Here is a 12,226-nt window from a genome sequence, read left to right on the forward strand (position 1 = left end):
TTTAATGAAGATATCCAGGACATAATTTATTCCAAGAAAACAGTTTTCAAGTTACAAGACTGAAGGCACATATTTATGTATCCATGGTGCAAAATTTGACACTCTTGTGTAGACACCTGGGAAATTTGGTCTTCCACATCCATAACCCCAGCTCACAATGCCAGTCAAAAACCATTTTCCATCTCCATTGTTTTGACATGACAGTGGTCCACCAGAATCACCCTGAAAACAATGTATCAAGTTATGTGTGTTTACAATATGAATTATAAAAACTGGGGAAAAAATCCACAGGAGATATTTTGCATAATTCCAGTGATTATGTTTTCAAATTCACATAGTTCAAACAATTGATAGGGGTTTTTTTTTCAAGTAGATGGCATTGCACAGCTTTACCAAAGTTTGCTCTTTCATAAAAAAGAAGGGAATTCTCACTCTTTAAAGACATTAATAAGGATATTACTTTGCATGGACTGTATTTGAAATTCACCTTTTTTTCTAACCTCACATTTACAGCTAAACCTCAAATCTGCTACTGAACATGCGTATGTACATTTATAGATTACACACTAAAACTCAAAAATAGTAAGCTTTTTAAAATGTTTTAAAAGAAAATAAGATAAATACAATAAATAAAGTATTTAATAATTGTATGACTTCTTTCAAATTAGAGGTAAATGGAAATAGATGGAATCCCTCGACTGTTTTGTGTTTGGGTTTTTTCTTGATTTTTTTAAATTTTATTTTTAAGAAGGAAAAAGGACCTAAGGATTATCCTCTAGTAGATACTAGTCAGGATATAATGTTTAGGGACTCATAATGTCTTTGCAATTAGAGAAGTTAAAATGAAATCTGTTCTAGACTTCAAAATTTAATACAGGATTAAATAATGCTGTAATGCAGCACAAAGCAACAAGGACTCTTCCTTTACAGGGAGTTCTTTTAGAAATACTTTGGCAGAGCATCAGATATAAAACTATTTGCCACCATTAAGGGAAAATTCCTTGGGCCAAGCTTATATTTCCCTGTCAGGCTCTGCTGTACACACAGCATCTCTTTAAAAGACACCCAGTGGCAAATTAAGGTATACCAAAATATTGGGTGCAAGAAACAACTTCTAAAAACAAAAGGTGATGTTTTTCAAGAGAAGTGCCTTCTTTCTAGATATATATTTTGTTAGAGCTAGAAAACTATTTTGCCTTCACTTTAAAGGTTGTTGGGATATGCAGGTTGGCAGGGACCTCTTCCAAGGTGCTTAGGTGCCCCCCTCTCCTCAAAGTAGGATCATCTTGAATTGCCTCAAAATAGGTAAAGAATTTAGAAGAATTGTTTTCCTTCCATGACAAATAAGATTTTACATTTAGAGAGTAAAATTTGCAAGTCTTTTCTTTCATTCCTAGGACAAAACAAAAAGTAAAACACTAGCACTTTTCACAAAACAGGAATACCACAATTTGAGTAGTTCTTCCAGACACAGACAATTTGCCTCTACAAAAATGCAGCCAAAATGATGTCTTTCCTTGGCTATATCTTGAGCAGCCATAAACAAAGAAATTCTCAGTTACTGAAAATGATATCAATGATACTTAATATCAATGCTGTTGCTAACCTCTAAAGAACTGCTGGTGCTTTATATTCCCTCAGCCATTGTAGGCTCACTTGTTTTTATGTAGATCAGTGAAAGCTAGAACATCCTGAAGACTCCAGATCTCCATCATAAAAAATGGGTTTATTATTATTTCAGCAGTAAATTTACTACTGTTTTAGCAGTAAATATGTATATAAGTTCATATAAGTTTTTATGTATATAGGTTTATATAAGCTCAATATAATATAATATAATATGGCATATAAGATCTGTAATATTAAGTGTCATGTAGATATATACTGTGTATCTATGTGGTTTTATTCTTCACTGGATGTCAATTCAGCACTTTACATTTATCATCTTTCAGCTTTTCCGGATCAGAAATATCTTACATTTACAAATTTTTACCTAATTTCTGCATCTCATCATACAGTCCTATAGCTCCAGGTTGGAGAGGAGGGATCCTAAAAAGACACAAGCTAGTTTCTCACTTTTTTCTTCAGCTGAGAACCTATTATGCCCAAAATTGCCTGATTTTAGCTTGTTATTGGAACTTGCAAACTTGATTGGCTCTTGATCTACAACTGAAACTTAGTGATGGCACTCAGGCACATAAAGCAGCAGATCTCTGAAATCACCCACAGAAGAGATTTGCTGACAGACAATTCTTACATTGCTCTTTTTCAGAACTGAAACATATTGACCACAAAGTGGTCTGCCAGTCAACTTTACATCTCATCATGCAACAATGAAAGACAAGATAAGCTCTCTGCAAAGTTTGCTGAGATACATACTTTACACCCATCTCTTTTCCCAGACGATAGCCCAGCACAAAACATCCTAGCTGTGATAATCCCGTATGTGGAATGACATAATGTCTGGTCAATAATTTCTACCTCTGCTTTCTGAAGGACTGCTGAACCTTCATCATCTGGAAAAAAAAAAAAATCAGAGCAGGGTGATTCTACAGAGCTTAGCATTTTACTAATCTATTGAAGTACCAAACAAGAAGTCTTCAGAAAATATCCACAGATACTTTTCACCCTCGAGTTATTCCAGATTCCAAACAAATAACTGCAACTGAGCAGAAAGCCTCTTCAAACAATCAGGTAATTGTTTAATGTGATCTTTAGACACACCAAATACAATGGCATCATCACTAGGACTGGCCAAAATGTTTTCTTTGTTATTTCCAAAATGTCTCAAGACTTCTTAATTTGCTCTCTTCTTATTTCAAAAATAAAACAGAATTTTACAAGGATATTTAGATCATCACATGACAGATTTGCAGTGACGGTAGCATATCTGAAGGAGTTGAATTCAAGATTAAGATTATGAGTCCGAATTTCTGAATGCATAAATAACCATAAATAACCAATTTCCAAAGTTGTTTCTTTCTGTCTGAAAGATCTGGCGAAACATCTCTTTTTAAATAGGATATATTGTTTAATAGTAACAGAATTAATCCACAGTTTCCCCTCCTTTCAATACAGCAGGTCCAATCTCATCACCAGGTGATTCTTTCAAAATCTGGTTATAGCCAATAAACCTTCACCCAAATATTCAAATATACAAGCACTGGTTTACATTATGAAATGTTGTTTTAGGATTTACTAAAGCTAATATGTAATAAAGCTAATATGTAATAAATAATAATTTTGAAATTAAAAGACTGATTTGTCACTTGCACTGTAGAAACTGACAAAGGGAATAGAAGGAAACGGAAAGGAAATTCATCCCCCCATTTCTTTTATGAAGGAAATTTTTTTTATGTTTATCTTTAAAATAACCAGCTTTTTAATTTCACATACTACTAACCAGCAGCCCAAAGAGAGAAACCACACCATGTGTCCCACACCTCCAAGGAGAACAGAAGGAAAAGGCAACACTGATATTTTGGGGTAAGCGTAGCTCTAACAACACAGTGTTGGAAGACATTCAGATCCACGGGACCAGCAGCCAAGTTTCCCGGGGAACAAAAATCAGCTCGATGGAAGAAGGGATAAAACACACCTGCTTCCTGCTTTTGGCCCCAACCTGTTATCCAGCACTTGTCCCCGCTGCGGGCTTTATGGGAAGAGGGAGGCAGGCAGATGGGCTGGATGAGGTGGCTCACGGTGTCCGGCCAGGGCGTGCTCAGCTGCAGCAGCGCGATGTCGTAGTCGTAGTTCCTGCTGTTGTAGTACTCGTGCACTATGATCCGCCTCACCGCCGACACAAACCTGGCACGGCCTTGCATCCGCATGCCCAGGTGGGCGCGCCATGCTCTGGGGTCAGCCAGCCTGCGGGGGACCAAACCAAGAAGCAGTTTCTTTAAGAAGTACCTCAAAACACCTAGAGACAGCAGGGCTGGGGAAAGGGGAACACAGCACCTCCGTGCACTTCGAACTCTGGAACCTAAAGGCACTTGTGGATTCTGGCCATGTTTGGGACAGATGCAGAGAGAAGACTGCTTACTTGCTCCCTTGAAAGCAGTGGGCTGCAGACACAAGCCATTCTTTTGATATCACTGATGCTCCACAGTAAGCAGCTCCCACAAAATGAAGGCTGACCTGCCAGGGCCATTCACCTTCTTCAGTGTTTGAGCCGCCTACAATCCGAGAGATGAGATTGCTGATCTTGCTACTGCCACAACCTGCAAGAGATATTTAAGGTTATAATCCCCATCTCCAGTACTTTCCTTTAATGAGGGGGCTCCCCACACCTGGCATGAAAGAATATTGAGCTTTGAAATCTATTTCATTCCCCTGCTAAAATCACAAAACTTCTCTCTTTGGCTACTCTATTAATGAAACAAGAGGTGACTCCACAAAAAGGCACCAGTCTGGAAATTTTAATAAGTCCCTTTTCTAGCTCTGCTCCAGAAATTAGCCCCTAAATATTTCTTGTGTCAGAAATGTCAAAGGATCCATTGATTTAATAAGCATCACAATGAATATATACAAATAGGCAAACCCTCATCTTTCTTGTATACCAACCCTGGCCTGAAAGGAGACCATCAACAAAGAAGTTCAACATCATCAGAACACTTCTTGCCAAAACAGTGGAAATGATACAAGAAAAATGTATGCGGAGATCGGATATTTATTTGAGAAACAATCATTATTTTATATAGAAATGACTGTCTGACAATGTATATTACTAACAGGTGAAGAAGTAATGTCTCATCAGGGCAAAAAATCTCAACTGTTAATTTGAAAAGCAAGAGAGAAAGACCCTTCTGTAGAGCCTCCCGTCCATCCCCAGTGCTTGCACATAAAGTTTCTGCTCATGAGTTTTAGTCCCACATTCCCGCACACAGGAGTTAATACTTCTGGACCCTTTCTTGAACACATCCAGAAAGTCAAATGCAGCTTTAATGTTTCCAAATAAAAATAGAAGCATGGCCAGTCTCTTAAGAATCCTACTGGATCCAAGGCCAGTGCTGACAGATTTGACATACAGGCAGAACACCAGAGACAGCTGAGGGCCAGGCAAAATCAGAAAATGGTTTGGTTTTGAAAGGGATCTTAAAGATCATCTAGTTGCAAACCCCACCCCCCGTCCCCCAACAAGGGCAGGGCCACCTTCCTGCTAAACCAGGTTGCTCAGAGTTCTGCCCAGCCTGGCCTTGAACAATTCCAGGGATGAGCCATTTACAGCTTCCCTAGGCAACCTCTGCCAGAGCCTCACCACACTCAGAATAAAGAATTTCTTCCTTATATCTGATCTAAAGCTACCCTTTCTTATTATAAAGCCATTCCTCCTTGTTCTATCATTACATGCCCTTGTGGAAAGACTCTCTCCCATCCTCCTGTAGGACCCTTTAGGCACTGGAAGGTGCTAAGAGCCTTCTTCCAAAAGCTGTCTCTTCTCCAGGCTAAACAACCCCAGCTCTCTCAGCCTGTCTCCATAGGAGAGGTGCTGCAGCCTGCAGATCGCTTCACGAACTTCCTCTGGATTTGTTCCAACACATTCATGCTATGTAATATACTTGAAATCGTTCAGTTTAAGCAACTAATCCTAACCCCACTTTTATTGCTACTGCAGTGACAATCTTGGTTTACAGCAATCTTTGCTTGCTTTACAGCGAAACAAACTGAAAAGGTTTGCACAAAGGTTACTTTAGGAAGATTTAAGACTAGAACCTAACTTGATGTTATGAAGTATTGGGGTCTTCACCATCTGGAAGAGTCAGAGAACTGAAAAGTTAATGTGTCCTTTTTTTTTTTTTTCCTCATTGCAGCTGTATCACTCCTGAAGTCCAAATACAATCCAGCTTCAACAAAGTGCTTGGCATTGCTGCAGACAACAAAAGTTCCTGCCTCACCAACTAACCAAGTTCACTCTGTAATTAAGCCTGATGCTCTAATCCTTAGCATAGTTGAAATAAGCAGTACAGCTGTGTAAGGCTCCCCATGACTGTAAGCCCAGCCTCCCACAGGAACTTGGCAAATTGTGCAACCAGAACTGAGGTAAACTGATAGCGGATAATTACCCAATTATCACAGAGAGAATAAAATAAAAATTCAGTGCCTGCAGCCCGACTTGTACCCACGCCAACACAGGAAGAAATTAAGTATTTATTGTGTAAAAAGTTCAAAGTTCAGAAAGATAAATATATGAAAGGAACTTACTGCATCTGCTTTCATCACTTCCATCAACACAGTCCACAGTTCCATCACACCTTGCATATTGTTTCCTAATGCAAATGTTATTCCTGCACTTGAATGTGTGGTTGGTGCAAGGAATACCTGAAACAGTTGTGAAGGAAAAAAAACCAAAACCAACGATTGGTTCAGCTTAACACATGAAAACATGTCTGCACAGACAGAAGATGTACATATATTAATACATGTGTTAATAGATAGGAAGTAATAAGACAAAAAGGTACTTTGGCTAGGATAACTTAACATCTAAACAGAATAAACCATTCAAATGGAATTAACTGTATCTGTACTTGGACGTGCATTTACTTGGCTAAGTCCAAACAAAGATTTCCTCCCATCCTTTTTCACAGCACCAACACACACAGATATAGTAGTGAAAATAAGATGTAGAGTGTAAGGACAGCGAAAGAGAACATCCAGTACCCTGGAAAGGAGCTCTCCTTTGTATTTCAGTATTAAATGTGAAATGAAAGATTGCAGTAAAAGCAGCCTTAATAACTGTATCCAGTGAAACTGCAACCCCTAACCCAGCATTTTCCTGTTTCTCTGTGGCTTGCAATAAATGTGGCCACTCAGACCCAATCTGGTTTTCTTGTCAACACACAGAAGTATCCTGCAATCATTTACACTGACTGTCTTGTCAGAGGAGTCAAAAAATTTTCTTTGAAAAAGTAACTTGCAGCACTTTTCAGTTGTGCTCCCTTTCATAAGGCCCTCTCATATGCCATAGCCATATGTCATCCATTTATTCTAAAAAGTTCAAGAAAGTTCTGATTCAAAATTTTCATTTGCCTAATGCTAAATTTGTGGCTTCCACTAACCTTATAACCCCGAAAATTGCTACAGAGAAACCGTAAGTTTTATAGTTGTTTTACAGATGGTAAAACAGATCCAGGAATTAATTTGCACAGATTATGCTGTAAAGAGATAAAATCTCAGATTCAAGCTTTAAATCTCTAGATCCCCATCATGCACCTGAAGTACTTAATTCTTCTGCCAGTATTTTGCTGAAACAGATGTTCATGAGCATATTAAAAAGAATTAGTTTAAAATCAGTAATGGCTTGTTCCTAAGTATATCAGAAGAATTGAAGGGAATTATATAGCCCAGGTGAGATTTGACAATACCTCTTGACCTTTTGAATGCAGCATTCAGAATTGAAGTCAGGAATAGAAAGACGACGAGAGAGAGAGAAAAAGTTATTCAGGAGAGCAGCCTTACTGTGGGTGCAGTTCTGCTCATCTTTTCCATTCTCACAGTCACTTACTCCATTGCAGGCAAGCAAGTTGTCCTGTACTGTGAAGCTGGAGTTACAGTTCCACTCAGGGACAACTTAAAAAAATATAAGCCAAATCAGGTACAGAAGCATTCCTGTAAATGCTAACACATCCCCTTCTGACTGTGTCTGGATACAACATTCATTCCTCCACAGCATGGTACAAGGGTAGGCATCAGTGCCACATTATGCATGGAGAAAATAAAGGAGTTCAGTGAACTCCCAACGTGGAGATGTTTAGTATCACTCTCATCTACTCTATGAAACCCCACAAAAAATAATTTATCTCAAAATGGGATAGAAATTTATTAATAATTGCCAGCTTTTATCATATGAGAAAAAAATCCCTAAAATATAGCCTACTACAACTATTATTGCACATCTAAATTTCTTCCCTGTGCTCTCCAGTGCCATACTTTCTTCATTCTTGGTTTTGCCCCTTGCCAATTAACTCCAAATTAAGCATTCAAGAGGCTGGCAGATAGTCTGTACCTGGACGTACAAAGGAAGCTGAAAACGCCTTTTATTATCCCCATTAAAAAAAAAAAATCACCTTGTTTCAGCTGCCTTCTAAGATTAGAGAATACATTCACTGTGTTTTCCAGTCAAGTTCTCTAATAAGTGAATACAAACCACAAGAGAGTTCATCACTTTCATCGAAGCAGTTGTTTATTCCATCACAGCGCTGCATCTCCTGGATGCATAAGCCAGTAGAACACTTGAAATGTCCAGGTGGACATGCTGGAGGTTGAAAAAAAAAAACAAAACAGCACGAAACAAAACAGAAACAGAAACAAACAAAAAGCAACCAAACCTCAACATTTTTTTTCACAAATACTGACCGCTTGTTTCAATTTAGAATCACTAAGCTGCTCCAAGGAACTATAAAGTTGATCTAAATTTATTAGTCTGTATACATTGCCAGCACTTAAATTGAATTCAAATGTTCAAAACTGGGATTTAAAGGAGAGGAAAAAATGTCTCTAAAGTTCCAATTCAGCTGCTTCTGAAATATGTACCACAGGCTCTCTGGTGCAGGACCAAATCAGCCAGTGTTTTATGGTGCAACATAGGGCTGCTTAGAATGCCATATTTATTTTAAAGGAGTCTCACTTTCAACAACCAAAATTTGCAGCACTTTGCAACTTTGGTAAGTAACCTTCATTGAGGTGGTGCATGAATTATATAATTCTGATTATAAACAAAAATAATCAAATTTCCCCTTTTTTTACGTACTCTACATAAATACAGACTAGAGTTCCTCTAATGTGACAAGTAACTATGTCTAAAAACCACTGCTGCTTTACTACTTTAAAGAGAATATATAAGACTAACACAGGTGAAAAAAGTACCAGTAAACAAGTTGTCTGTTTCAGGACTGGAAATAAACTCGGGGTCTCAGAGTTTATCAATTTTCAGAGCTGTTTTTTCAGCTCAGATTTCAGATTTGCACACACTGTATATAAATACATGGAAACACTGAAATAAGCAGGTGGTTATTTGGCACTCTTTTCACTACCTGGAAGCCCTATAGCAGTAGAAACATTTCAGACAAAATGTTGGGGATGAAAACAAACAGGAACAGCAGATTTCAACTGACTGCACCATTGTCATAGCCATGCAGGAAGCCTGGAGGACTGTGCAGAAGGGGACAGTGTGCATGCAGGAAACCAGAGCATGCTGCACGTACCCACAAATCTTAGGTGCACAGCCTAGAAAAGGTTCTTTGTTTGCTCGTCATCTGACTCAGTGAGATTAGAAAAGAAAACGAACTGGAACCCAGCAGGTAGTTTCCTGCATAAACTTAATTAAATCCTACTGGACCCAAAAAAATGCGACTTCACAGATGCGAAATGCGGAGAAGGGTTGAAAGAGATAAAATCCATCTTACGCTGGCCGATGTCATAGCTGCCATACTCCACCAGCAGGGGCTTCTCAGAGACCTTCGAGCTGCACTGCAGCTCCACGCTGACAGCAGAACTTGTAATGTGGAACACTGTCTGGTGATCGACATAGTAACCACAGTACCTAAAAGTGTTCGGGCGAGTTCTAGAGCAGCCCACACGTGGAAACTGCCTTACATACAATTTAAATGTCAACACCGCTGGAATTCACAAATATGGTCAGATGCCATACTTTAATTAAGAACCAAACCAAGGAAAATATTTCTCAGGAGTCACCCAGCCTTCATCCACCATTAACACTGTGGAAATTTACTTCTGAATGTCACACCTTCAAACAAATAGTCCTAAAAAGCATGCCTTGGGTGCACATCTACTTTAAATTGCTATTTTGGCAAATAGGTTCCTTGGACTTCTGCCTAGGTGCCACTTGATTCAGAGAAACCTAAATGCTTTCTGATGCCAGTGAACATTTAATACATCCATTGTTTATTAATTTCTAATGTTTCTTTCATCAAATATGCCAATCTCTATCTGGGGGATGGGGGTGGTCAACAAAAACCTACATTTAAAAGAAAAAAGCAAAGAACAAACAAACTCCAAAGCAAAAAAAGCCCCCACAACCAAGCAAAGCTTCTCTGATAAGGGATCAATTATTGCTGGAACATTATTTTTAAAATTGAGACAGTTTTAAATGTAGTAAACCAGTGAACAACAGTACAGGTTGTTCTAGAAGAAGAAGAAACAGACTCTCTCCTCTTGCAACATTTATGAGAAAAACATCTGGCTTTAATATTCCTGCCAAAATCAAAGGACATACAAATCTTAAATAGATTTAAGAGTACAGGGAGCTGTATTGATTTTTAGCAGACTTGGCACACACACTTGTTTGACAGCAGTCACTGGCAACAAAACGAACACAAAGAAGAAAAGAAGAAATGGATTGTTGCGTTGTTAAATGTAGTAGTGGACTGTTAGCCAGAGGTAAATATTTCCCTTGTGTATATTTCCACATCAAGCATTGTACCAGGACTACTCTTCCTGTCAATGAGGAAAAATTGGTCAGTGATTTCTGTGTGAACAGATGTTGCCTCAGTGTCCTGAGCATCCCGGTGAAGTCTGCCACAGGGAATGGACACACCCATTCATATGTTTTCATGTATGCCTTATTTCATCCTACCAGAACGAAACATCCTGTTAGCAAATCTAAGAGATTCTGTTCCAGCAGTGTGAAAAATAAAGGAAGAAAACAATTTAAAAAAACAAGACTCTTGTTTGACATCCTGCAAGCAGATGCAAAAATCCCTGTTAATTTTACAGCTTTTTACTATAGAAAAATTAATTGCAAAAAGAAGCCCCAAACAAAGAAGCAAACAAACCTCTCAAATCAAAAAAGCAAAAAAAAAACCCAACAAAACAACCAAACCAACAAAACAAAAACAACCAAAACCAAAAAAACCCAACCAACCAAAACAACAACAAAACACCAAAAAACCCATCAAACAGCAACAAAAACCACAAAAAAAAAAAAAAACCTCCAAAAAAACCCACAAACCCACTGTCTTGGGTTAAAGTGTAAGGTGTAACCAAAAGTTTTCTACTACCATCTACATGAGCTGTTAAATTGGGTGGGGCAGTGTTTCTTTATCTTCTCCAGGACTTATGGTAACTCCCTCTGCCACTGAGGGGCCATCTCTGCCAATGGACCATCAGGGACTCCCCAGAACCAATCAGAGCATTACATTATCCTATTGTGAAATTTCCTGTCCTGGGGGATGTCCTGAACAGTCCCACTTGATTATAATTTGGGCTTTGGACACCACAGCACCACCACTCACACACAATACACTCAGAGGACGAGAGCTCTTGACAGCCACCACTGGATCTCCAGAGAAGGATGAGACCTTTCCACAGGGTCAGTGCTTCGACAGAACCACATCCATCACTCCAGCAGGACTGCAGCCACCACTTCGCTGGACTGCTACTGCCACCCTGACCAACAGGGTGTCTGGTCATACTCTGACTTTATCAGTTTAAGCCAGTGTTTCTGTACTATTGCCTTTGTTGTAATTTTCCTATTCAATTGTAGCTCTGACTTAGACACCCTTACAAAATATTGGTGTGGAGTTAATTCTCCCCACTGGTTTGCCTCCTTCAAACCAGTACACTTGCCCATCAAATCTAGCAGTGTTGAGTGAAGACTTCCTGCAACAGGAAGTCTAATTGTCATTAGTTTTAGTGTTTAGTATTCCCAATAGCTCCCAACCTAAAACAGCCTGTCGAAAGGCACAGCAAAATGCCATTTACTGATCTGATTCCCTTCAACTAGCTCACAGACATTTTCTACATTTCTCCTTCTGACAATGCCTTAGACAACCTTCATTCCAACAAACCCTAGCAACAACAACAACAACAACAAAAATAAAAAACCCAAACAAAAAAAGCCCAACAAAACAAACAACAAAAATATTGAAGTCTGCACTGACCCCTTCTCAGACAAAAAAAACCAAACCTATCTCACCATAAGCAGAGGAAATTGCTGCCCATCTGTGGAAAAGCTGAAATAACCACATCTCCCTTACACAGTAAGAAATACCATATGCTCATGGGATTTGCAAAACAATGCTAGAGCACCTCAGGAGCCTTTTGCTGGTGTTTTACTGGTCATATATCCAAGTCCAGGGCAAATGGAAGTTGCAAAGCACCATCTGTAACTCTGTGCCATTGCTCCAGAGAGAAAATGATTAAGGGGATCCTGTCCCATATGTTGGAGGAGTGGGATAGTTTTTCAGGGCTTAAGCAGATGTTTCTGCAT

General features: G+C 38.9%; 1 protein-coding gene across 1 annotated transcript in view; it reads right to left on the reverse strand.

Moving 5' to 3' along the window:
* Positions 1–51: 51 nt before the first annotated feature.
* The window catches only part of TMPRSS7 (transmembrane serine protease 7), a 31,969-nt gene continuing 19,794 nt past the window's right edge, over positions 52–12,226 (reverse strand). The window contains exons 11-18 of the mRNA XM_062515408.1: positions 9,402–9,538; positions 8,144–8,251; positions 7,456–7,566; positions 6,202–6,318; positions 4,043–4,220; positions 3,599–3,867; positions 2,380–2,516; positions 52–222 (exon numbers count right to left, since the gene is read on the reverse strand). Of these exons, the coding sequence (XP_062371392.1) occupies positions 52–222; positions 2,380–2,516; positions 3,599–3,867; positions 4,043–4,220; positions 6,202–6,318; positions 7,456–7,566; positions 8,144–8,251; positions 9,402–9,538 (1,228 nt within the window). The remainder of the gene's footprint in view (positions 223–2,379; positions 2,517–3,598; positions 3,868–4,042; positions 4,221–6,201; positions 6,319–7,455; positions 7,567–8,143; positions 8,252–9,401; positions 9,539–12,226) is intronic.

This window comes from Cinclus cinclus, chromosome 2 (genome assembly GCF_963662255.1).
Source record: "Cinclus cinclus chromosome 2, bCinCin1.1, whole genome shotgun sequence".
Classification (NCBI taxonomy): Eukaryota; Metazoa; Chordata; class Aves; order Passeriformes; family Cinclidae; genus Cinclus; species Cinclus cinclus.